The 26,107-nt window shown below is 45.7% G+C and overlaps 1 protein-coding gene across 1 annotated transcript; it reads left to right on the top strand.

Moving 5' to 3' along the window:
- The first annotated feature begins 1,077 nt into the window (after window positions 1–1,077).
- LOC142415000 (sodium/hydrogen exchanger 2-like) lies at window positions 1,078–25,832 on the top strand. The gene is made up of 13 exons (XM_075512894.1): window positions 1,078–1,227; window positions 1,328–1,655; window positions 3,190–3,653; window positions 4,589–4,839; window positions 9,645–9,862; window positions 13,745–13,941; window positions 18,698–18,787; window positions 20,877–20,947; window positions 22,139–22,303; window positions 22,980–23,091; window positions 24,431–24,565; window positions 25,052–25,091; window positions 25,651–25,832. The coding sequence occupies exons 1-13, from the start codon at window positions 1,078–1,080 to the stop codon at window positions 25,830–25,832; spliced, it is 2,403 nt and encodes an 800-aa protein (XP_075369009.1).
- The last annotated feature ends 275 nt before the right edge of the window (window positions 25,833–26,107 follow it).

Below are 26,107 nucleotides of genomic sequence, written 5' to 3'. Positions count from 1 at the left end.
TGTCTGTCCTGCAATTTTGTTTAAATATACAAAGGGAGAAGTGGCACCAAGTTTAAAGAGCTTAGTTTGCTAGAAGACCGCTCTAATGAGAGGAGTGTCGCCTTGCTTTGAAGTCAGCAAGTGTGGGAAAGGCACGCTATAAATTCAAGTGAACCATGGTAAAGCAGAGAGAAGTCACTCCTAGAGCTGCATCGCTGCGTCTCTCCTGTCTCCCAAAGTTTATCCTCCTCCTGCTTTACAAATGGGATCAGAAACGGGGAGCTCGCGTGGTACTGAGAAACCCAGGGTCTGTGTCTGCATGATGTCGGGTCCTGACTTTACAGCAGCAAAGTGGGTCACCAGCTCGTTATTGGCAGCCCAATTTTGGTGTCATTGAGGCAGCGGAAGAGAAACAAATAGGCCATCGATCAGTCTCGCAGCAGCCCGGGGCCTCTGTATTTTAATTACATGTTTTCTCTGGACCGCATTCATCCCTCTTGAAACAACATCAACTTCAATGAAACTCCACAATGGAGGAATTTGGCCCAATATGTGTTTTTTTTTTTTTTTCTCTGTATTATTAATACAACTGACGCTATTGCAAATAACGTTTTTATTTTTCTGTCTCCCCGACTTTTCTAAGCAAGCTCACTCAGTTTTTGATGCCGTTTTCAAGTAGTGAAGAAAGATGAAGATAACTTTTCCTGTTAGCCCTTATTATAGGAAGAAGCTTTAAGCAATTGTTGAACCTTATTCTTCCAGTACAGGTGACCCTGTCCAGCACAACGCTGCGGCTCTGTATTTAGCGTGAGAAAGCTGGGTGCTTTGCTTGATTTACCAAATGGAAACTGTGATTATCAGTAATGTTGCTGCCATGTGTTCTCTCTGTGGGCGCTGGCAAAGTCCACTGTGAGATGGATCCATTTCTGGATGGGGCTGTTTTATGTGGGACCTGTCCCGTCAAAGCCTGGCTGCTCCAGCAGCAGTGAAGAATTTCCCCCCAGCCCCTTCCAAGAAGGGTTTCTGAGAGACTGGAAGGCAAAATATGTCAAGAGTTAGGTCCGAAACGCAATTTGCCTCTTTCTCAAGCATGCCTAGATGTGCAGTCGGTCCGAGCGCGTGAAGCGTTTCTTCAAGGAAGCATCAGCGGGAGGAGCCCCTGCCTATTTGGGCGCGCGGTCCCAAGGGGTGCGATTCTCCCGCAGGGTCTCCCAGCTGGAAGCTGATGGACCAGGGAGGAGAGACAGCGTGAGGCGGAGCGGTTGCTCCTCTCTTTGCAGCAGCCCGTGCCACGAGGGCGAGGCGAGCCCGGCTGCCTCCAGCAGCGCTCCCAACCGCTCGCCCGCAGCAGCGAGAGCGGGAGCAGCCCAATCCCCGCGGCAGTCGGCTTCCAGGGCAGATGGAGGGGCAGAGGCCAGGGTGCAGAGCTGCAGCTGCTGTCCTAGCTGGGTCCTTGCTCTCCTCCGTCCTCCGGGCCACCAGGGTCAGAGCCCTGCGAGGCTCCCCACCGATGCCGCTGCTGGAGGACGTGATCCCGGAGAACGTCAGCTGGGCTGCCGAGGAAGCCCAGGGCAACGAATCCTCAGAACACGCGTTTTTCTCTCTGGATTATCAGCATGTTCAAGTCCCCTTTGAAATCACGCTCTGGATCATGCTTGCATCCTTGGCCAAAATAGGTAAGGCATCTTGAGAGGGCGAGGAAGGACGGGGGTGTCCGTGGGGATGGTGCGGGCAGGGGTGGGCTTTGCTTCACCTCTTCTCCAATCTCGCAGCCTGAGATAACAGGCCAAGTCCTAAGGATGCACATACCGTGTGCCAGACACACTGCACGCACGGAAAATAACTACCCAGTTGCATTTTAGGTTGGAAGTGATGGTTTTCCATCTAGAAGTTCACACCTGTGCGTGGTGTTGCTATTAGAAGGGAAACTATCAGGGTTTCCAGGAATCTTATTTAACCGCAGTGCACACCACGGGGTGCGTTCATCTCCATTAGCTTGCCACCTACGCTGCGTGCAGGTTGTCCACTGACATCTTCATCTTAAAATGAAGACTCCTTGGTCTTCAGAAAGGGTACTGCGTCTGGCCAGCCACAAGGAATAATTCACTCCGTGTGCAGGGTGTTATACAGCCTAAAATAAAATCTCTCTGCATCAAGGAGGTTATCTGTATAACGACACCTAAGAAATTATATTTTGTCTAACTTGGACCTATCTTTTTTTTTTTTCTGCAAAACTGGGCATAGGAAAGTGGAAATTATATATTCTTTTTTTTTTTTTTTTTTCCCCTCCAGGAATTGTGATCAATTCTATTAAATTACTTTTTTTATATATTTTTATTTTTTTTCCTCAGAAAAAAAGAAAATTTTTTTATTTTTTTCCTCAGAAGGGAGAAGTCTCTGAGATTCGTTTCGATCAGAATTTCTTTCAGATGGAAATGGTCTTTTTGTTTCACTATTCTGCATATTATATGTTGAGATCTCAACCCTGTTAACATGCATAAAGAAATAATAATGATCACAGATTTTTTTTTTTTTCCTTATTATTCCTATTCTGGTTTGGTTTGTTTCAATTACTTTCTTTCTCTTAATAACTCACCTCGAGTACTTGTACTGGTTGTCAGCATTTCTCTCTAACATTGGGTGTTGTACAAGGCTGGCTTGATTGGACTTTTTTTCAACATTGCCTTTAGCTTTAAGTGTTAATGATTAAATAATATTAAAAGTGGCACCATTTATAATTGATAAGAATGTTCTTTGTGATTTTTTTTATTTTTAATGTCTGGAATCTGTATTGTGTTTAAAATTAGCAGTTGCTATTTACATTAGTGCTGAAGATGGCATGCTAACTAAATCACGTCATAAATAATTCCAAATATCTTTTTATTTATGCAGATTATTTATGTTTTCTATTTGTGTATTACCTAAAAATATATCTTTAACCTTATGCTATGATGAAATGCAGTCTGAACCAACAGCAATTTTAGAAAGGTTGGTCTTTTCAGTAATCTTTCAGGTTTTCTAGCCAATTTCTGATTGAGCGGCTTCACCTTAATTGAGTGCATTTATTACCGCCACTCCAGAGCGTAGCCTGCTGGAGGTGGGAGCACGGGGAGCCTCCTCACCCCAGCGAGGAGATGTTTGGTGCTCTTCAGCCAGTTTGGGCTGATGAGGTAATACTTTTTTTTTTTTTTCCTATTCATCCCCTTCCAGGGTTTCATCTATATAACAAGCTGCCTTCCGTCGTTCCCGAAAGCTGTTTATTGATATTTGTAGGACTCATCATGGGGGGAATCATCTACGGCTTAAACGACAAGTCACCGCCTGTTATGGACAGCGACATCTTTTTCCTCTACCTGCTGCCACCCATCGTCCTTGATGCGGGGTACTTCATGCCCAGCCGTCCCTTTTTTGAGAACATCGGCACTATCCTCCTCTACGCCGTCGTGGGGACGGTATGGAACGTGTTTGGGATCGGCTTTTCCTTGTACGGGATCTGCCAGGTGAAAGCCTTTCACCTGCAGGACGTGTCGTTGCTCCACAACCTCCTCTTCGGCAGCCTCATCGCCGCCGTGGATCCCGTGGCGGTGTTAGCCGTCTTTGAAGAGATACACGTCAATGAAAAGCTACACATTTTGGTCTTTGGCGAATCGCTCCTGAATGACGCGGTGACGGTGGTAAGGACTAGCCTTTATTTTGAGTATTTAACGCTCAGAGGAAGGATGGGCTGGTGCTGAGAGGTGGGACATGAGATCTGCAGAGGGAAAAGGCATCAACAACCTCTTCTAGCAGAGGGCTCCTGGTCCACTTCTCTGGCCTGAGGTCCTGAGAAGCTTTTAGGTGAACATCTCTGCGTGTGTCTGGAGATCGTTGTGGTTTAACCCCAGCCAGCAACGAAGCCCCCCCAGCCGCTCGCTCACTCCCCCCAGTGGGGTGGGGGAGAGAATCCGAAGGGTGAAAGCGAGAAAACTCGTGGGTTGAGGTAAAGACAGTTTAATAGGGAAAGCAAAAGCCGCACACGCAAGCAAAGCAAAACAAGGAATTCATTCACTGCTTCCCATGGGCAGGCCGGTGTTCAGCCATCTCCATCACGTGTAACCGTGACTTGGGCAGACAAACGCCATCACTCCGAACGTCCCCCCCTTCCTTCTTCTCCCCCAGCTTTACATGCTGAGCATGACACCATATGGTGTGGGATGTCCCTTTGGGCAGTTGGGGTCAGCTGTCCTGGCCGTGTCCCCTCCCAGCTTCTTCTGCACCTGGCAGAGCAGGGGAAGCTGAAAAGTCCTTGCCCAGTGCAGCAACAACTAAAACATCTCTGTGTTATCAACACTGTTTTCAGCACAAATCCAAAACACAGCCCCATGCCAGCCACTGTAAAGAAAATTAACTCTATCTCAGCTGAAACCAGGACAGAGATAGAAATGCACGTGAGTGCCGCAGCACCCCCGGGTAGGAGCCTGACCTCCAGAGAAGGATGCTGACCCTGCACTGGCAGAAATCCCAGCAGCGTATTTTAGTGTCATCGTTACGTATGGCCATGTCTGGTTAACGTATGCTATGTCTGGCCATCTCATTAATGGCTGTTTTTCCTCTTTCGTTTTTCACCCAGGTGCTCTACAAGCTATTTCGATCTTTCTGTGAAATGCCAACCATCAAAAGTGTGGATGTGTTTGCTGGAGTTGGAAAATTCTTTGTGGTTGGGCTAGGAGGAGTTTTAGTAGGTCTTATTTTTGGGATGACTGCCGCCTTTACCACGCGATTCACCAAGGATATCCGTGTCATCGAACCGCTCTTTGTCTTCCTGTACAGCTATCTTTCCTACCTCACTGCCGAAATGTTTCACCTTTCGGGGATCGTGGCGTAAGTATGTCCCAGCATCTCATCTGTCCGGGAAGGCTTTCTGGCTGTATTTACTGAAAAGTATCAGAAAAAGTTTTAAAGTAAGTTTGCTTAGTTGGAAATCTGTGTATGGCAGCGAACGGCGAGTATAAAAGCCTGTGGAAGAGCTGGGAGGTGTAACCCCGTTCCACACGTTACACGGCAATGGTGATCGCTGCAAGTCACAAGCAATCCAGATGACTACTGCTGGGCAAGCTTCAGATGGCTGATCGGTTTATGTAAGTTATTGAGGAACGTTTATTTGAGCCCCATGTTTTCCGTTTGGAAACCCTGAACGTTCAAGCAGCGAGATGTCTAGAGAGTTTGGCAGAGCCAGAAGAGGCTTTCTTGGCATATTTTGTTATTTTCCATGTGTGGCCCAGTCAAAACTAACATTGGAAGAGCTGCAGGGAGTATTCAATCACATCCTCAGAAAGGTTTGCTCTGAGTTTAGAGCACGTCTGTTCTAGCACCCTCCTCCTGATGTGCATGCCCTACCTACCGGCTAGCTTGGGGCGTGCTGAGAGAGACCTTACGGTGAGGGAGCAGAGCGATGGGGTGGGAGTTGTGTATCCCCGACAGAGCCGGCGCCTGGGAATACTCCTGCTGTGCGGGGGTGGAGGGCTCTAGTGGACACCTCCTCTTTGGAGATTCAGACTTACTGCCAGAAGTTGTTCAGACACAGCTCGTGAGTTAGTCTGGCCTCCGGAGCGAGGGTGTCATCCATCATCTCTCTGTCTCCAGTAACGTTTGAAATCTGCTGACCAGTTTCAGCCAAAGTCGTCGGAGATCAGGGTCGCAAAGCTACTAAACCCAAACTGCTTGCAATTTGCTACAGCACGGTCAGTCCTGTACACTCTTCAATCTAAAAACCACTTTAGAGCACTGAAGGGTTTACTCGGTGAAGCTTTTGTGCAACCAGGGTATAGCAACACGGGCAGACGAGGACGGCCCGTGTCCCGCAGCCGAGTCCCGCGCTGTATCGGATACCATCTCGCGTATTCCCGTGCAACTTTTCAGATCAGCGAAGAGAAGCTATTTGTTTCTGTAAATTCAGTCTTTCGCAAATTGTAATTTATAGATAATACAGTTAATTTATTTTTCTTTTTTACTGGGTAGGTCTTTCGATAAAATGAATAATTTTGGGACAGATCCTTCACTTTTAAGAGAGGTAACTGAGCTTTGGGCTTACGTCGTGCATTTCACTTGCAGAGCAGGTGCTGAGAAAAAAATAGATGCCACAATCCTAATGGTCAAAGAAAGCTCGCCTTGGGAAGCGGAGACAGATGAAAACCAGAGTGATTCCGTCCTTCTGGCTTCTGTGGGCTGATATCTGTTGCGTTTGGTTCTCCTGCCTGAACTAAGCCAGCTGGTGCTGAGGATCACCACCACCTACTTAATATTTCCCTAAAGACTATGAAGTGCACTTAGACTGCATTGATAGCTACAGTGTAAACAACCGTAAATCCGATAATAATGAAGATAAAAAGAAAATAAAAAAATTAAGTCAGGTACCAGCTAGACACAGGAGTATCTGGCAGATCTATTTTAAAACCAAGGGTACTGCTTTGGATAGAAACCATTCCTCTATCTTGCAGATTTTTTTTTTTTCCTCAAATGGTTAATAGGAGCAATATTCTAGCATTACTGAAAACAATTCTAGCTCCGGGAATAGGTAAGAGAAAGCCTATTTATAGGAGCGTAAGACAAAACAGTGAAATAAATATGCTGCATAATCATCACGGAGCAGAAAACATTCAATCCTAATGGTGTCTCCTTCTATCAATCACAGTCTACTGTACCCATTATGGAACCCATTTTCTATTCTTTTGAATAATGCATTGTTTCTAAAGCAAAACAACTGCACAGGCAGCTGATTCCTGCTCTGCCGGTCTTATAATTGCCAAATTATAAATGCCTCTTTTATATATCTTGATTTCAAACAATTCATTCATTTGTGACCAGGGAATACTGTATTATAAGAAGCAGATCTTGGCAGTTTGTTTCTTTGAAAAATAAATTGATTGCCAAAAAAAATCAATTCTACATAGTCCAAAAAAAAAAAAAAAAAATCTGTGAACGCAACCCAATCTGCTAAACAGTTCTGCAAATGTTTTTTAGTTTGGTTTCTCTCTTCCTTTTTCCCCCCCCTTGCCCATCTTTGAAGCTGTGACAGAACAGGTCAAGTTTATTCCCTGTCTGTGAATCTGGTGTGAACCCACATCCTTTTCCCAAGAAGTGTTCCCAAACCATGGCTCTGGAAGTGACTTCCCATAAATATTTGTTGGATTTCTTTGTTCCTAGCTGGAACTATTTTATCCACTCTTTATTGAGGCAGACACAGAAACAGAAGATTTTTTTTTAATTTTATTTTTTTTTCCCTTCACTTGTGGTTCCATCCCTGTTACTCTTTCTGGCTCAGTGCTTTATGCAAAGTGGGTCAGTCTGAAAAGGATAAATCAAAAAAGACCGATTTCAGAACATTTTTGGTATTGGTACGTTTTCTTAGGAGAAGAAAGATGGGAACTCAAAGAACGTTAGATGAAAAAGGGTATTTGAACCTTGGTCTCATGCTGCTGGATAAAAGGGGATCTCTTTCCCCAGTAAGAGCATTGTGGCTTTTCCGAGTGCGACCCTTTGTATCCTGTGCCTTTACTACAGGTCCTCTCCCTGAAGCCCAGTTTTAATTTCAGACAAACCCAAATGTTTCTTTCTCCTTTAAAAAAAGTATGCTTTTTTCATGGCGATGAGGAAAAACAAATAACAATTATTTTTAAATGAAAGAAATAGGAACGTGTGTGTTTGCTGGGGGTTTTTTGTTTGAATGCAAAGCCCAGTAATCAGCAACTCGCAGTGGGTGGAAGTGCATCTTCATTTGAAAAAAAAAAAAAAAAATCTTTTTTCCTTGTAATTTCTCATTTGTTGTTCCAACTGAATATCTGATAAATATTTTCCCGTAACAGCGTTGCTGATTTTCTTAGTGCTTTAAGTAGAGCAGAAATTAACGTAGCGGTTGTTCATTCCTTTGTCGTGGTCCAACAAGAGATGCAGAGCTGTGGCAGTGAGGATGTGTTAGTGATTCGCTGGTGAGCCAGAAGGAAAGCGGCCCTTACTCTGCCTCTGTTAGGGCGGTGCAGATCAGGAGCGGCAATGCGATGGCCGACAGTCTCTTCCTGAAATAAAGAAATCGCTGTGGAGGGCACAATCAGGGTCTTTGGTTTCATACAGGTTATAAAACCACAACCAGAGCACGGTCAGCTCTGCCCGTCTGCAAACTGTCCCGCTTGCTGGGGTCGGGGCCAACCCTGGGTTTTTTCCATCGAAGCCCAAATAATGCAAAGAATCTCCTTTGTGAAATTCCGGGGTTAAATGTGATGTTTTCACTGCAAAGCAGTAGTTGCATGGCTGTTTTCTGAATAATTCTTAGCTGAGAGGATACATTATGGAGAATGTGCTGCGGAGGCCACCACCTATCTTAACACCTATTTGCATCTGTAGGGGTCACATTCCTGTCCTGGTCAGAGCTGGTGTTTAAAGTCAGTTTGCCAGACCCAGGTGCACTTTTGCAAGCCAAAGATCTACTTCTCTGTGGGCTTGTCTGCGTGTGATATAATGTAAAGAGAGTTACCATGATGTCCCCCGTGAAAGGAATTTTTAATGTGATAAAGCTCCGTGTGGATGGCCTTACCAAATACGAATGGAAATCAGATCTCGGAAACGTGAAGCCGCTTTGCTATTGCTGGGGCAATGTTTAGAACAAAATGTTCCTGTCCAGGTTAAAATATAAAAAATGGAGCTTCGACATTTTGAGCGCTCGATTGTTTTGACCTTCTAAGATTGCTGGCCTGAAAATGTATTGATTTGAAAAGCTGATGAATTAGGCTAACCACATGTACCCTGTAACTTGAAGAACCAATTATCCATGAAAAATTGCAAGGCGGAAGTTTTAATTGGTGCTGCACACTTCTGAAGTGACCTTGGATATGCGATACCTGAGGAGGTCAGATGTTCCGACGATAGCAACAGCATTTCTTGGCTCATTGTGCAGCCTCATGAGCGTGCTTGAGCATTTTATTGTCTCTTGGTTGCATGGAGCCAATGGCTTCCTAACTGGGCCCAAATAATATACAGTGCAAGTCCAGTCGGGCTTAGAAATATACAGTGTGAGGTATGTTGTATGCTTGAGTTTCTCCAGCTTCAGGTGAGCTTTGGTCCCTTGGGTGAAGGAGCACAGCATCCAGGCTGCTCTTAAACTACACTGATTCCGAGTCCTACAAGAATCTGCTGTAGCGAGCAGATATCAGCCAAACTCGCAGGACTCCTATTTACACGTTTCTCAGGATGAGAAACAAGTCGCCCGTTCCCTCAAAAGTCTTTCTCTCATCCGTGCAAAATAAGTCGTGTGGGCTCCTGAGCATGAAACTCTTCAGCCCAGATGGTTAGAGTTTGGCAAAGTTAAAGAACGGAAAACAGTGTATTGTGATGGGAAGAGCTGGGTGTAGTTAATTGTAGGTATTGCTGTATGGCTATGATAAACGCAATAGATGGTGAGTTGTTTATCTGTTAAAAACCAGATTCAGACAGTCTGGTCAACCTATATAGTATCTTACTGTCCTGGTGGTCCTCCTGGTATCGTTGGACTGATGTAGGAAGCGAATCACTACCCAGTGAGATGTCTGCAAACATCTAAGACTTCATGAAGCCCATTTTTTTTTTTTATAAATGACAATGTGTCGATTTTGTGTGCTTAAGTAGAAAAATTTATTGTTTCGTTTTCATTTTCTCAGCATCATTGCTTGCGCTATGGGCATGAAACGTTACGTGGAGGCCAACATCTCTCTGAAGTCTCACACCACAGTCAAATACTTCATGAAGATGTGGAGCAGCGTTAGTGATACCCTCATCTTCATCTTTCTTGGCGTTTCCACCATTGGAGAAAATCATGAGTGGAACTGGCCATACATTTGCTTCACTGTCATTTTCTGTCTCATTTGGAGAGCACTAGGTATGGTGAAATTATAGATTTTATTTTTTTTACATGTATTATTACTTATGGGAGTGAAAAATGTGATGCCATTAAATGAGAGAATGCTCCTCCCCCCACCATCGGCCTTTGCTGCTCGCTCTGTATGTGTGGTCATTCCAGATGTGAATGCAAGGACTGAAGTGGGACACCCCAGCCAATGCTTCCCTCCTCCTCCGTCGCTTGCTCGGCAGTACGTCTTGCATTTTACTGCAATTTCCTAGTCTGTGCACTCACCATAGGCAGCACTGGTGCTAAATAACTAAGTCGTGATACCTACGATATACCTCTGTCTTAGACCCTCCTTTGATTGCCGTGGTCTCCTCTTCCATTTCAGTGTGTCTTAGTCCCTTGGTATCTTCACAGTAGCAGGGAGGTTGTAAGTACGTAGCTTGGGATCAGAGAGCCGTGTAAAACCATGGGGCCTCTGACTGCATATTCTGAATTGCAGAGATTTAAGGGATTTAATTCCTAACAAGTTTGTGTACAGCAGCATCCTTAAATGGGAACTGGAGGAACCTTCAAACAGCTGTCCCGGGAGATGCTGTTCTGCTTTACAGAAGAGCATTTACCCAGCTTAGTAGGGTAGATGAGAACTGGGACCTAAAATGTGAGGATGCTTCTGCTCCAACTCAAGAACTTCAGATAAGGACTGAGAATGAGAGAATTGCACAGAATCAGGGAATTGCTGAGGTTGGCAGGGACTTCTCAAGATCATCTGGTCCAACCCCCTGCTTAAGCAGGGTCAGCTAGACAGGACTGTGTCCAGGTGGCTTTTGATTATCCATGGACGGAGATGCTATAACCTCCCTCGGGAACTTATTGCAGCGTTTGACCAACCTCACAGTAAAAAAAACGTCCGAGACTTAGTGATAACAAGAGGAAGAGAGCTATGCATGAAAATACACCCCTCATAATTGTGGCTAAAGATAATCTTCTGGAGACCAGTTACGATGAAAACCTGAGTCCTGGTCCCAGAATACTCTGGATCCCATTTTCATGCATTGTAAATGACCAGACAAATAGATGCACTGTTTTACCATTGTCCCCAGTTGTATCTTGCGCTGATTTGGTGTTCGGAGAGGCTGATTCTCCATTGCCTCTTATAGTGTGCAGTTACTGTCGCCCAAGCGAGTGCAAGGTGCCTACCTTCTCATTTATGGGTGTTTCTATATATTAACTATATCTGCAAATGCAACAGAGAACACATTTTTGGCAAAGAATTTGAAAGCTAAAAAACATTCAACAGGATTTACGTTTACAGACCACTGAGTCAAACAGAGTGAACCCAAATTTGATAGACGCTTCAAGAAATTGCTTAAATAGGATAGGCCATGATTAGCAAGACATAGCAGAATGGGTTTTATTGCTGTTAATACGTGCCAAGGTTTGTTTTAGTAACTGTGCGCCATAAATGCACTTGGAAACATGCTTATTAGTCAGTTGTGCATGCATGCAAATGTTTTATTACGATTAAGTGGTTTCTCTTAAATTATTTGCTGAAATGAAAAGAAGTTTTGAGTGAGTTTGACATTTTTTGGTTCAAAAAGTCTTCATTGCAAGACATAAGGAACATGGTAACATTACAAAAACACACGGGAAATCCCCTGGCTCTCCAAACACAGCTCTTCTGATTGCATTCTCAAATTATGCAGCACATTATTAGAGAAGGGCTCAGCGCTGCAGCCGGGAAAGAAAACCCTCTTTCTGTTCAGAAATCCCCCTTGAATTACATAAGAACATACAAACCAGGGCTGAAAATCGTCTTGCGCATCTGATCCTGAATAGGGCGTCCCTTTTCCGCAGCACCTTGCTGGAGAGCCGTAGGTGTGCCGGGAGGACGCAAGCCAGGCAGGGTGCTGCGGGAAGCCGGGCTGGGCAACTCCTGCTGTGGAGGTGGTGGGTGAGGTTAGACCCTGACCTGCCCAGACTCGTCCGGCAGCTCCGGACGTGCTCAGGGCACTGATCCAGAAATGGGAGGCACCCATAGAGTTTGCTTGCCGGAATTGGGGACTTTTGGGTTGACAGTGCTGGGATTAGTGTGTAAACTGTACTCTAGTCCTTTATTGGACCCTCCCAGTGCTCTTAAATGAGAAATGATTCTGCTGAAGCCTGGGGACTGGAATTACTTTGATACAAGGATTGGAATTGCAAGGATCTGAAAAGCAAAAGACCTTAATTGCGTGACAGCACTAGTATCCTACTGTTACCCAAGCACTAGGAAGGTTTCCTTCTGCTCTTTCTCAAGGTGTATCTCCAGAAGAAAATACATTCTGTTCAAAATGATTAATTGTGTGTCATCCCATGGAGCAAACTGGCCTTGAATTAGTTTAGGGAATGCTAATAATAATTTATGAGGAAGGATTAATTAAGACAAAGGCCAGGATATCAGCTCAAGTAAATTTTGTTCCTTTAAATCGTCGGCACTGCCTGAGCTTTACAGTAGCTGCAGATGTGATCTGAGGTATGCTTTATTTTATTTATTTATTTTTTAAGTTACAAAGAACCTTGAAACAGAAGTACTTCACATCTGCTGGTCTGGGCACCAGCTCCACGGAGCTCCGGAGATGGGGAAGGTGTTGCAAGGTTCAGTTAATTGACCATCCCCAGCCTTTTGTTTTCTTCAAACTGGTCTGATGTGCAATCGAAGTTCAGCTATTTTTAGTTGTACGTGTGCGGGAAGATGTTTGCTATGTACATTACAAGTGCGCTATTTTTGAGGTTTATTTCTTTTACAAACACCCTTTAGGAAAGCAATAGTGATGGGGATCCAGCTAATTCCTAGCAAAAGCCGATGACGGTCTGTGTCGTCAGTTCTCAACATGGCCATCAATCTTCGGGAAATAAGATGCTTATCGTATCCGTTGGTATTGTGATCGTGGCTTACTGATTTAAGGCCCGACTTCTTGTACCTTTCTGCATCTGTTTACGTATTTGCAAATGACTATAAATCACATCAACTGCTGTGTCACCTTACGTAGTCTTAAATTCATACAGTATAAATCTTTGAGTGAAAGATTTGTGAAGAAACAACATTAACACAGGCAGAATATAGCTACTTATCCAAGCTACTGCTTGGAAACTTTTGGAAATTGGAGGGTAACTTGTGGCTAAATTGTTGCTGGTTGTTTGCCTTGAGAGCATTTATAATCCAAGCAATTCAAGCATTTATTATCACCAATTAGAATAAATCAGTCAGTATTTCAGTTCAGTTCTCAGAATCTGGCTCTGTATCATTATACGAGTAAAGTTTCGGCTGGCACATGACTATAGATTTGCCCTAAAAACTTTAATTAACTACCATCAAAATAAATGTGCTGATACATCCTATGTTGCCAGTCGTTATTGTTTGTTCAGTATTTAGCTGATGCTGAACGCTGAGTCACCAGGTAAAGGGTATTTTCTGGTCGTGGGAGCGGGATGACACTAAAACTCCCCTGCAGAGTTCAGAGTCCTTCTGAAGGAAACTCTCGTTTCGCAGGTGGACTGTGATAAGCACAAGGCTGAGTTAAAAAACAAGAGAATTTGCTACGAGATGAGCTACCTAAAATGTTATAGTCATACAAGCCCCCCGAACTGTGGCCAGTCAATGGTGTTTGTGACCCCCCAAATCAGAAATGTGCTGGGGATTAATTTTTATCTGGACAAATCAAATGCAAACCTGTTGGACCAGGCTGGAAGAAAAGCCCTTCTCCAGTGGCATATTGGGACTATACCACCTTGGGCCTCGGCCAGTTCCTCGTGACTGGTGTTTACCAGTTCAGTGATGTTTTACTGGTATCATAAAATCTATCATAAGAGTATGAGTTTTATCTAATTGCTCTTTTTGTTTGATGTGCTCCCATCTTCTTTCCTGCTTTTCAGGGGTTCTTGTGCTGACTTTCTTTGTGAACAGATTTCACGTGAACACCATCACCAGCAAAGACCAGTTCATTATAGCGTACGGGGGTCTCCGAGGAGCCATTTGTTTCTCTTTGGTTTTCTTGCTTCCTGACTTTCCCAGAAAGAAGCTCTTCATTGCAGCAACAACAGTTGTCATCCTCTTCACCGTGTTCGTACAGGTAAAAACAATCTGGGGGTCACCAGCAGATGTAAAGTATGAGCATGACTTTTTTTTTTTTTTTCCAGACAAATAACCAGTACTAAACCATTAGATGGATACAAGGATTTACCAGTCATTAAAACTTTCCCTCCTATGAGTGGTTAGGCATATAAAAAGTTAAAATTTTTATTTTGAAGAAAGAGGCAGAAGGTGTGAGAATGTGCCACACGCTCGTGAGGTTGACTAGCGGTTGTTGACTTACAACATGTGCTGTAGCATCTTCCATGATAACTTGTCCCATCTTTGATCTGGTCCATCCGTATTGGAGCAGCAGTGGTGAAAATTGTGAAGAAGGATGCTGGCATAGGTTTCCTCTCTGAAGGAGTGCTTTTACGTGTTTTACATGAGAGCAAAGCCAACACAAATCAACTAGTTTGCTGTTTGAGCAAGGTAAGAACTACTTGTTATTGTAGGCCTTGTCACGAAATGAAATGCTACCTGAGCCATGCAGTAGTGAAGGTCAGTTTTCCTGATCCCAAAGGTGAGAAGATGGAAGATACTGGAGATACTCCAAACCCTCTGAACATGGGCAGCAAGAATCTTAAAAGACGTTTGTGGTTTGGCCATCTCGGTTTTGGTAGTTCACAAGTGGGACGATTTAAAGGGACCTAATTTTGAAGGAGTGACTTAACATTTCCTGAGAATGAGTTCCATTTTACTGGGGCATCCAACAGCTGAAGCAACAATAGTCATTAGTTGTTTATCAAAATATTTTGTATGTATGTCTGAGATGTTTTCACATTCATGCAGCAAAGCAGCTGCAGTTATTTTATGATGATGCAGCAGGAAGGGGATTGCTTTAACTCTTCCACTGGAAAAAAAAAATTGGGGTGTGTTACTTGTTATAAAAGCAAGGAAAATCAGAAGCAAACAAAAAAAGTCATAGCGCATTTGATTTATTTGCCTCTAACTTTTCTTTTATAACTGATCCCTAAGCCCTGTTGCTACCTGCTTTCTCTTTCTGCCCTAGTGATTCTTGGGTGGTTTCCTGCCCAGTGGGAAAGCTTCTGCAAGTGATTGCAACCTGCCCACACCACGGGGTGGCCGTGGCCGTGTTAACCCCCTGCTGCCAGGGTAGGAGAGGGAGCTGGACCCTCACAGCACTGGTTGCTCTGAGATAATTGGGTTTACTGTTTAAAGCATGAATGTACTTTTTTTTTTTTTTTTTTCTTTTTAAAGACTGATTTCTGCCGTGGGTGTTTTTTGCAAAGCCCAATCCTATAGAGAAGCTATAGGAGCATCTGCAGCTTGAGCTGCTCCTGGGGAGCATATGGGGGGTGCCACATCTGACCCCTGCCCGCAGTTGCATAGCGGGCGAGGACCCAGGCTGCTCAGCCTGCAGCTGGGGCAGGGGCAGAACTTGGTGCTGGTATTGCTCTCCTTACTAATATGCTTTTATTTTTCCCGGATTCTTAATTAGCACCCCTGCAGGTGTAGGATGGAGAAGGGTTTCCTCTGCCTTGGGCGCAGGCTGAGGTTGCGAGGAGTTGCTGTGCTCCAGGGCGCAGGGAAGCCCTGCTCGGGAGGAGCAGGCAGGCAGCAGCTCTCGGCATCGCTGTGACATCTAGTGGCAAAGCCACTCCTGCAGCCTTCTGGGGATGAAGGTGTTGGATGTGTCTGCCTGCTCTTCTCTGCCCAGCAGCACGTCTGTAAGGGCGAGGCTCCTTCGGGGGTTTCTCCGAAATACACCTTTTAGTTCAGCTGGAAAACGCTGTCCCGTGTAAAGGAGGATGTGGTGGGAAAATTGCGGTCGTCTGGTCCTGAAGCGAGCAAGGCTGATGTCTACCTGGTGTGCTCTGTCCCCAGAAGTTAAGAGTGGGTCTCCATAGGGCTGAAGGAAGTGGGATGGGGGTCTGGGAAAGATGCCGTGCCGAAGAGCTCCCTGGGAGCTCCTGCCCAAGGGCATGAGGTCCGTGCAGAGCTGCTGACCCAGGGCTGCCCTCCTCCTGCCCTCGGATGGAGGGAGCAGAGCGGCTGCTGGGGCTTTGGGAGATGGTGGGTCACGGTGACAGCTGCCCCATGGCTGAGCGTCACCCTGCGAGAGCAAATGCCTTCCACTTGGCCTCCCTGAACCCCTCAGGTGTGGGTGTAGGGCGCTTGGGCAATGCGGAGGGTTGGGGTTGACTCTCTGCTTCCCCACGTCCACCTAATCCACATCATGAGCTGAAAAAATGGTCAACAAGTGTGACGTGCCGATGGGCTCGGAGCTGAGACCCGCAGGGCAGCTGGACCGGGCACAGTTTTCAGACTGAAAGGAGAGAGCAGGGGCCAGGGGTGGGGGAAGCGTACTTAGGTGGACGTTGACAAGTTTTAAGATGCAAATGTGGGTCAGAAATTGAAAAGATACGGTCACTAGGCACGTCCGCTCATGCAGAGACGCTCTTGAGTCTCAGACAAAGGTTGTTCTAAGGCAGCAGCTCCATTCTGCCGAGGCTTCGGAAAATCCTTCCCAGGACCGGGAAAAGGGCTTTTGTGTAACCTCAAAGCTCAACTGGTGATGTCATCTCCATGCAAAAGGGTGAGAGTTAAACAGGGTCCCCCGTGGGTACGTGTCGGCGGGGCGACCCCTTGACCTTCAGCCATTCAGCGGGAACATAGCGTCTATAAAGACAGACTTTGCTCGGGCTCCGGATACCTGCAGTATTGTGCAGCTGAGGCCACCACGAGAAGGGGCGGGTGGGGGTGGTAAACTTGCTTAAAAGCCGCACCAGAAGGATATTGCTGTAGCTCAGCACAGAAAACATAGGTAAATATAACAGAGGCAGGTATTAAGATGGACCTTCGCAGAAACTTGGGTTTGCAAATGACTCCTACAGCTTCTGAAGTCCGTGGCACTGCTGCCAGCCACGTTGATGGACGCAGGGTTGAAGAGTGAATATTTTCAATATCCCAGCATCTTCCATGGTGCGTGTCACTTCGGGTGGCAAAGAGAAGTGAAATATTGGCTGCAAACCAACTTCTGTGGATAGTGGACTGTTGTTGTTTTGTGCGATAAGTTTTCTTTATATTCACAGTGATATCAATACCGACTTGGCAGGGGGTGTCTGTGTTAAGATAGGACAGAAACCAGGGGAGAGATGATTTGGGCCCTTTTAAGCTGGTGAGGGCCAGCAAGGCATCTTGTTGGAGCACAAACCCACTTCATTTTCTTGGAAATCCCGACCACACTGTCTGAAAAGCCTCGTGCTACACAGACTAATGACCAACGAGTAAGCAGTTGGGCTTGTCCGTACATGGGTCTATCAGTGCATTACGCAACCCAGGAAACTCATCTATTTTGGCCTCACTTGCATAAGCCTCTTCCCACAACAAGCCTGGTTAATAATTTTGAGAAGGTTGACTGAGCAATTGTCAAGCCCTCAGTGCTTCCAGGCAGGCCTGGATATGTGCCACGTAGACCAGAAAGTCCTCCAAGGAGCTGTGGGCTTGTCTGGAATGTCACAAAAAGCCCTCATTGTTCTGCCTTTCAGTGCGGTTTAAAAATGAAGTACCACGTTCTCCATTTGAAGCTCACTCTCTTAGCCTGCTGGCCTCTGACCTCTTCCATGAAATTGTTAGCAAATACAATAATTGTGAAGAGGTGTGGGGTTTTTTTGTTTGCTGCCTACGCTGACCCGTTAGCTACTGGATCGCTGGCGGTAGAAAAACTTTGGGTGAGCCACGATAGAGCCGTCAGCATCATGCGATGGATGCACTTCAGATGAGTTATCCCTGGTGGGTGGAGGAGCGTCACAGGGGACCTACAGGTGTGTTGTGAAATGACATGTGGCCTGGAATGACACGTGGGATTCCCATAATGCTTCCAAGGTCAGGAAGGGCCAGGTGTTTCTAAATTTAGGTGTTTCTAAATTTGTGTTTCTGAATTTAAAACATTCAGGTGTTTCTAAATTTGGGAGTCCTGGTCACAAAACTCCAAAATGCCACTTTAAAATGAAAACAAATGTGGCTGATTATCCAGTGAAGGCAAGAGATGAAATTGCATAGTCTCTACTTAATTTTTGTAATATGTGTTATTTCTGAATTTGTGAGTTTTATGTTGTTTACTCTGAATAGTGATGCATTTTTTATTACTATTAGCTATTAAAATGACACATTAATTGTTTCTGCAATTAAAAATGTGTTCAACTCTCCTCCGTGCCAGCATTGGTGACATTCAGAAGTCGTAAACATCAACTACTCAATCATTTTTGCTGTAAACATGTCCTAGAAAAGTCATTTCATACCGAAGCCAGACTAAGAAACGCACCACAGCAGCATTTTAGCAGTTCTCTCACGAGGCTTAAAGGACATTAAAACTCTTCCCTTGACCCTTCCCCCCAGGTGGATACTTTGATTAGTAAACTGAGCCACTGGCTAGCCATCAAAGACCGTTGGAGTAATGACCCGTGACACATAATACTCAAAAAGTTAGCAGACGAATGCTGGCGGAGGCTGCGCGCTGTGAGGTCTCAAGGACTATCATCGTTTCAGGCGTTTGAACTTTGCACGTTTCAAGCCCCTTTCCATCTGGTAGGCTACAAGCAAGAGCAAGCCACAGGCTTGACCTTGAAGTTATTGGTTGACTTTTTGTGGTCTTTGAGATGCCGGATGAGGAGCGTGGAGCATTTCTCCTCTCTGCCTACCCCCATCCTGAAGCCTGTATGTGAGCTCCTGTTGACACTAAGAACACTTGATGTGAAGAAAGGCTGATTTTTGTGTTTGTGGTTATGCTGCAGGGAATGACCATCCGTCCTCTCGTTGACCTGTTGGCTGTCAAGAGGAAAAGAGAGAGTGCTCCCACAGTGGGAGAGCAGATCCATATTCGGGTAAGTGGTGCATCCATCAACACACAGCCAGAGCTTTCCAATATGCTTTGCTGATAGCAATACGGTCCTTCTGAAATGTGATGTGCCTCCAGGGACTCTACAGATCTGCAGTCTTACCTGAATCCTCTGCAGGTCAGTCCCTTTCCAGGTTTGAAGTCCTATGCAGCTTCCTAACCATGGGTTATTATTTGCACTGGAATAGCAGCCACCGACTCGGTCCGGCTGGTGTTGCACTGGCTGGTGCACAAACGTGACAGGAAAAGATAGTCACTCACCCAAAAGTTTACACTCAAACCTAACGCCCACTTTTCTGCTTCTCTGAAAAGAGTGAAAGAAAGAAAATGAGACTTGGTCGCTTTCAGGGTTGGGATCTTCCATGTGTTCACCAGTCACTTCACCACCATCAGTTTGGATGTTTTTGCAAAAAAATTTAGAAAAGGGAGGGTAAGGAAAACACTGTTTTGGAAGGAACCACTGAAGTCACCATAACCCAAAGGTGGAATTTAGTTCACCTTGCTCTTGCTGTCCAAACATTGGCCTTTCTAGTTACAGAGGACTTCTCCAAAGAGTGGGTCAACTACATGAGAAAGCAAGGTGCTCTGCACGCCTAGCTGAGGCTTTGCATTGCTGGAGGGAAGCTCGGCTGGATCCCACCGCAGTGCCGTCGGTGCTCCGAGGAGCAAATCAGGGAGGCTTTGCACCAGGTCTCCTTCGGTCTGAGACGTACAACCTGATAGGGAGCTGTGGCCTGGGATTTTTAATGGGATTTTTTTACACTGCATCCAGTGTAAAATAATGTTTCTGAATCTAATTGTTTATGCCCCGTCACATTTCTGTAGGTATGGCTCCTTCAGGAATATTTTTGTCTCCTTTTTGGGTAGCTGGAGATAAAGACATTAGGTCTGAGGACATTTATAAAAACTGTTTGGCATCCTCACAATTAGGTTGTATTACAGGGCTTTGTCTGAGGTTAACAGAACAGTTCAATAGGCTGAAGAGGCTTTTCCTATCATGAACAGAGAATACTTTCTTCTTTTGTTAGTGCGTGAATAGTAAATCATCTCTGGAAATGTGTTTATTAGGAAACGTGAGCTGAAAATGGCTGTGTACCAATTAAGTAGAGAAGGTAACAATGCAGATAGTTGGAAACCAGGCACACAGAAGCCAGAAGCAGCTTTCTTCCTCAAATTTATTTCTCCGTCCAGATACTTGGGCCATTCTCACTCTCAAGAGCGATGCTCAGTGGGCAGGTCATTTGTCGGTCCTAGACCATACGGCAGCTAATAGCGATGTGAGGACTCTCAACCTGTACCAGGCTGCAGGGCTGAGTGAACCGCTCTGAAACTTTTCTGTCTCTGACCCCACAAAAAATAAATTTTTTTTCAAATCAGAGCTGGAGGAAGCTCCAGGGACATCGGTACCTGAGTGTGGAGGGGCATTGACCGTGGTAGAGCAGAGACATCTCCCAGTTTAGAGATGCCAGTAGGAGGGAAAACAATTTGGGAAATTACCGAGATTTAACTTCTAGGTGGAAAAATCAACCTGTCTGGGATTTTTCATATAATTTTAAACCATAATAATGGTTTTGTATAAGGCATGATATGGCCAATGATTTCATTTAGTGGAAGTGTCTGGGGGAAGGCAGTATTTATTATTCAAGATGAAACATCATTTGAACATTATCTACATCTATATCCTGAAGATACTGATCGCCTGAGACAAATTGTCCTAAAAAACCTCAATGTGAGCATTTGCTGCTTATCAAGGCCCAATACGCAGGGTGTGCAAGCCATCAGCCATCCTGTACGTATCACAAAGAGCAGATCCACGTCCCTCAGCGATTATTCTTTGCTCGCACAGACCTGAAAGCAAGCAGCCAAACCACTTATTGTGCTCCAGAACCGAGGGAGACGCGTGGATGACTGGATGGGGAATTAGCCCGACATCCCCTCTTCTTGTTTACCGGCGCTGTGTACCGAGCTGAAAGCATCTCCTGTTTTGTCTGCTGGCTTTTGATGTTTGCTGACTGAGTTCATCACGTATGCAATACATGCAACCGGTGTATAGCAAAATCCTCTCTTCTGTTTAGTTCTTGGATCATTTGCTGGCTGGCATTGAAGATATATCTGGACACTGGGGACAGTATTACTGGAAAGACAAGTAAGGATTTGCCAAAATACAACTGTGTACATGTGTAGAAAAAAACGAGGCTGGTTTCTATTCTCTAAGTTTCCACTGTGGGCGGCTGAGCCTTGTTCATCCTCGTGGCACAAGGCAGGTGACAAAGGGGCAGCTTTTCCTCGTCCAAGGTGGGACCGGGTTCTCGGGGCGCTTCCCCGCTTGCAGGTCACGTATTGTACTTCACTCTACAAAGAATCCTTTCTCCTCTCCTATTGTGTTTGTCCCTTCTTGTCCAAAGAAATGTGCTGGAAATGAAAAGGCCATGCCAGCACAATACACAGCTTGTGTGGCTTCAGCCTGCCCTGCCTGCAGCAGTGCTGCCCGTGCCCTCCTGCCTGTCCTGCCGTGCGGGAGCTGAGGACCCAACCCAGTGGGTGCACAATTAACATTAAAAATATGAGCTTGCAGCGCTTGGAGGGGCAACTGCTTCTTGTGGACTGACAAATTATAGAGGATGGCTACAGATTTCTGTAGCAAAGTGCTCGATTTTCATTAAGTTCTGGTAGATTGTACACATAGGAGATTTTTTAAAAAATACAAATAACGTAAAATGTCCTAATAGCAATCTACCAGGTTTAATTCCTTGGCTGTGCAGACACAGATGCAGCTAACTTCACGGTAGCTGATAAACAGCTGGCAGGGATTTTCTTAGGAATGCCAGTGCTTGGAAGTGCCACTAGAGGGTATGGGAATCGTTGCTGCTGACGAGTGTCCTGGCTCCTTGTAAGCAGGTTTGTGTATAGCTAACAAGGGCCAAACTTGAGCGTCAGTATTTGGTGCTGGCTAGATCTTTCCCAAAGGTTGTGCTGCATTCGAGCAGAAAGTGAGAGGAAATGATTCAAGAGGGAATCTGGAAGCGTTTAAATCTGTGGCATGCCCTGGGGCTACTGCATGTACTTGTAGCACTTATAGTGGAGTTCATGATAAATCTGGCACTTTGGGGAGGTTTTATTGTATTTGGCAAAGTTTTAATATCTTAGCTCAGGTACTGCAGTGCAGAAATAATTAGGGACTGACCTCTGGGACCATTGGTTTCTGGAAAGAAGGTAATGGAATATAACGGAATATGGGGCAGTCGTGGACTATGAACCTGCTGGCTTGCTCAGGTCCATTTTGGTGCTGGGGAGTTGTGGGAGGAGGCTAAGCCCGTCTTGTTTTGTTCTCAAACAGGTTAGAGTATTTCAACAGCAAATACCTGCAGAAGATCCTACTTCGAGAATACGACCAGCCAAAATCAAGTATCGTGCTTCTCTATGAAAAGCTGGAGCGGAAACATGCCATTGAACTGGCAGAAGCAGGGCAGCTGGGTCATGCCCCGTCTCACCCATCCTTGCTGTAAGTGCTCCCCTGCAGCCGTCCCCTTTCAGCACTCCTCCCAACCCTCCCACCGGAGGGAACAGTAACGAAAAGCTTTTGCGAAAACTTCTCTGCCTCCTCTGCTCTTCCCTGTCGGGCTATCCCATGGGAAGGAGCAACATAGCTTGGACAAGTGCAATATAAACACAATTTAAAGATTAGTAGGTGGGTATTAAAAAAGATCAGGTGGGTGAGCAGTCTACTGGCATCGATGAACATAGTTTCTGATCTTGTACGTGGAGGGTCACCTGTATCCCCCCTCGAGTTACACAGAAATGGTGCTCTTGCACCATTTTTTGATGGCTTTGCACCGTTACGTGTACTGAAGGAACCAACAGCGAGAATGAGCATCGGCTGGGACAGCAGGGTCAAAATATTTGCACGTCAGAACGGCCATCTCATCTCTCACAGACGGTTCTGCTCTGCCACAGCTCCCCACAGCTCTTTTATCGACCAGGGAGCACATGGATGGCGCAGCTCTGATGCAAATACCAAATGCCCCTTCTGCAGCGAGCTCCATCTGCAAGGCTTAGCTGTTGGTCATGTCTGCTGGTGGTGGGATCCGAACGGGCTGCTGTGAACACCGGGCTTTGGGGATGCACTGGTGGTGCTACTCTGCGTCTTCCAAAATAAGGCGTTCTGGTTTTCTTTGCAGCAACGACAGGACTGTCATAATCGACAAAAAATTGGAGGACGCTCTGAATCCGGATGTCCTGGAAAATATACAGGAAATATTGGCAAGGAACCTGTACCGAATAAGGAGAACGGTATAACTCTTCCCTCAATCTGTATTTTAGATGTCCAATAACAAAAGTTATCTCAGTTATCCTAACAGCCTGAGCAGATGTTATGAATATTTACATAATTACTAATGATGTCTCTTTGTGAGCAGAGAATAGTTGGCTGTGTGAAGCCAGATCCAGTTTCCAAGTCAGTGGCACATTTCTGTTTGCAGCATGACAGCTTTTGAAAGGTTCACCCAGTCAGCCTATAATTTCATGAAGTATTTTAGGCATCAGTACCCAGACCCAGAAAGGAGAAAGGAGGAGCACATGGATCTTCAGGCATCAGGTTAGCAGATCCAGCGGTTGCAACAGCTCCTGGTTACCTACAGCGCAGAGCAGGGATGGCGTTACCCTCGCGTTGCATTTTTTCCCGTAGAAGAGAGCACAGTCAGTGAGGTGCGAGTGAGAATTAATCTGCAGAGGTTTTAAAGCCGCTCGGCAGTTTTGCCATGAAACTGGTACAACTGGTAAATAGCATCGAAACCATGTGCTGTTTACAGAATAACTCATGAATAATGTGCCTGAGGTTTTACACAGCACCCAGGACTGCGCATTGTAATTGCTGTTCACATGGTGATACATGGAGCCTTATCCTTAAAATCCACCTAAGCCTTTGTTTTATGGATTACGCACGAAATATGGAGTCCTTGGGGATGTGGCTGGTGTGGGCAGCTCAGTACGGGGGATCAACCGCCCCCTCCTGTCCCCTTGCTGAGCCGAGAGAAGCAACTAGATAAGGCTGGGAGGAGACCCATAGGAATGGTGAATGGGATGAAGAAGAAGGCATACCTCCTGTTTGCACTTACTCCTGCCTAAATCCAGCCTCAACCCTTGTGGTGACAGACTTATCCCAACTCCCAGTGATGTTAGCGGGAGATTTAACTTTAGCTGGTTTATGGCTTTTGAAACAGGTTTTATGGTTCCTGTTGCTTGCGTGGTTAATATGTGAAGGTGGGGCTGATATAAAATATTGGAGGGCTGGTAGAGGCATTGAGGCTGAAGACGCCTCCAACAGAGTAGTTGCACGAGGTTGGTGTGTCACCTGGACTTAATAAAGATGCGTCTCAGCCTCGTCATTCAGTGAGCGCTTGGGCAATTTCGCATGAAGAAGCGGAGTTTGGACTCCCATCTTCCTCCTTTGGCTCTTTCCCTCCATCGCCACCTCTCATACTTGGGTGGATCCATTTATCCCCGTAACTAGGCAGGGTGGTCACAGGGGGGTTGAAGGACCCTCGAAGATGCAGGCACTAGTGAAGGGATGCTGCTGCGGAGGGAGGGATGGTCCCACCTCCAACAGCGGTCTCTCTGGTGCGACGTGCAGGGGCCGGCGTACAACAGGCACACCCTTCCCGGAGAGGCCGAGCCCGTGGAGCGTGCCAAGGAGATCCTCATCCTCCGGCACAAGAGCCTGCGGGTGGAAGTGAGTGGAAGCGACACGGCCAGCTCCAGGAAGGAGGTAAGAGGGAGCGGGGAAGGCTTGGACCTGCAGAGACCGTGCATGGGCTGCTTTCCCCATGCAGGTATAACAAGCGCTAGGAATAGTGCTGTTTATTGCTGGTGGTATTTCCTTTTAAAGACGAATCCTGTTGCCTTGTAAAAAAGTGTCTCTCAGTCCTAAATTGCATTCCAATGAGTAGGAAATACCGAGGAAAAAAAAAACCCAACCCAACTCCTGGGAAAAAAACGAGCCATCTTGGGTGCAGCGCCGTTCAGTGCTTTGTGAACACAGGCTTCCATCCGTGCTAGGAAAGTTATTTACTGAGCAAATGTTAATAATTGGGCTTCAGTCTGTAGATTCAGAGGTCTGTTTTTCCCATGTTTTCTTTTCTGGGAGATTTTGTCAAAGGCTGGAATTTGGTAGACCCATTGTCAGTGCTCCAGATGGACTGTAAATATTTGAAACTGTTTGGTGTTTCCCCCCCCCCCCCAACTCTTTTGAAAGGACAGAAGCATTATTGTGAGCTTTCCTATTTATTCTGGAGGTGAGTTTTTTGCTTTTAAAAGCAGCTACAGTTCTGGGCAGACTTGAAGAAGAAAGTAAAGGAGAGGGAAGTGTTGCATACCAGATTCCTGGGAGAACCACTTTAAGTCCAAATTTACTGCTGGCACGGCTCCACATCGGTTCATGTTCTGAATTAGAGGAGAAACAAGGTAAATACAGTGTCTGTGGCTGGTGAAGACTTTTGTTGAGTTCTTTGGAAATCAGTGAGAGAAGCTGGGCAAATGTTTCCCTGTGGAAAGATGAAATGGTCCAGGAATGGTGCATGAGGAGCAGGCTTGGTCTTTTCAATTCCTCCCATCCTCTGTAGCTCTTACTCTAGAGGAAAAGGAATTACCCCTCCCGCCGTATTTTGCTCCCAAACCCCCAGATCAGCAGCAGTAATTGCTGAGCCATCCCTAAATTTCACCCACTTCTCCAAATCTTCAGTTTTGATGGCTTGAGCTAGAGCCCTGTGGTCCCTAATCTGGGCAGCAAGACTCCATCACTGAGGAGAACAGAATGACCTTTTAAAAAAAATTAATTTATCTTTCTTTATTTAGATAGTAATTTTCCACGACAGCACAAGAACTCGGGACTGCCGCAGGCTTTCTTCCACTCGGATTTCTTTGTTCAAAAGCCAGCCATTGAAGAGCCCACCGAGAACGGCAGTAACGCACCAAATGCTGCTGCTTCTCAGCCCTCCATTCACAGAAAGGTGTTCCGGCTCTTGCAAACAACTTAAAAGATTTAATTTGATCATTTACATGCTGATTGGTACTTACAATTCAAAATAGATAGGCAAGAACATGGCACATTCCTGTAGAACATTTGGTATAATTAAACTTCAAAAGAACAACATGAAAACTAGGGCTGGTTTTGAGCGCGATGTTACGTACGTTGAGGACATTTGATCGTTAACCCTTGTGCTCCTGCTTTCCCCTTCTCTGCTGCTCCTTTTGGGTACTGCGGTGCTTTTGGTAGGAAATTTAGCACCTTTGGGAAGCCTTGTTTCTCCTG

Source organism: Mycteria americana, chromosome 10, assembly GCF_035582795.1.
Source record: "Mycteria americana isolate JAX WOST 10 ecotype Jacksonville Zoo and Gardens chromosome 10, USCA_MyAme_1.0, whole genome shotgun sequence".
NCBI lineage: Eukaryota > Metazoa > Chordata > Aves > Ciconiiformes > Ciconiidae > Mycteria > Mycteria americana.
This window is presented reverse-complemented; position numbering and strand designations above follow the sequence as displayed.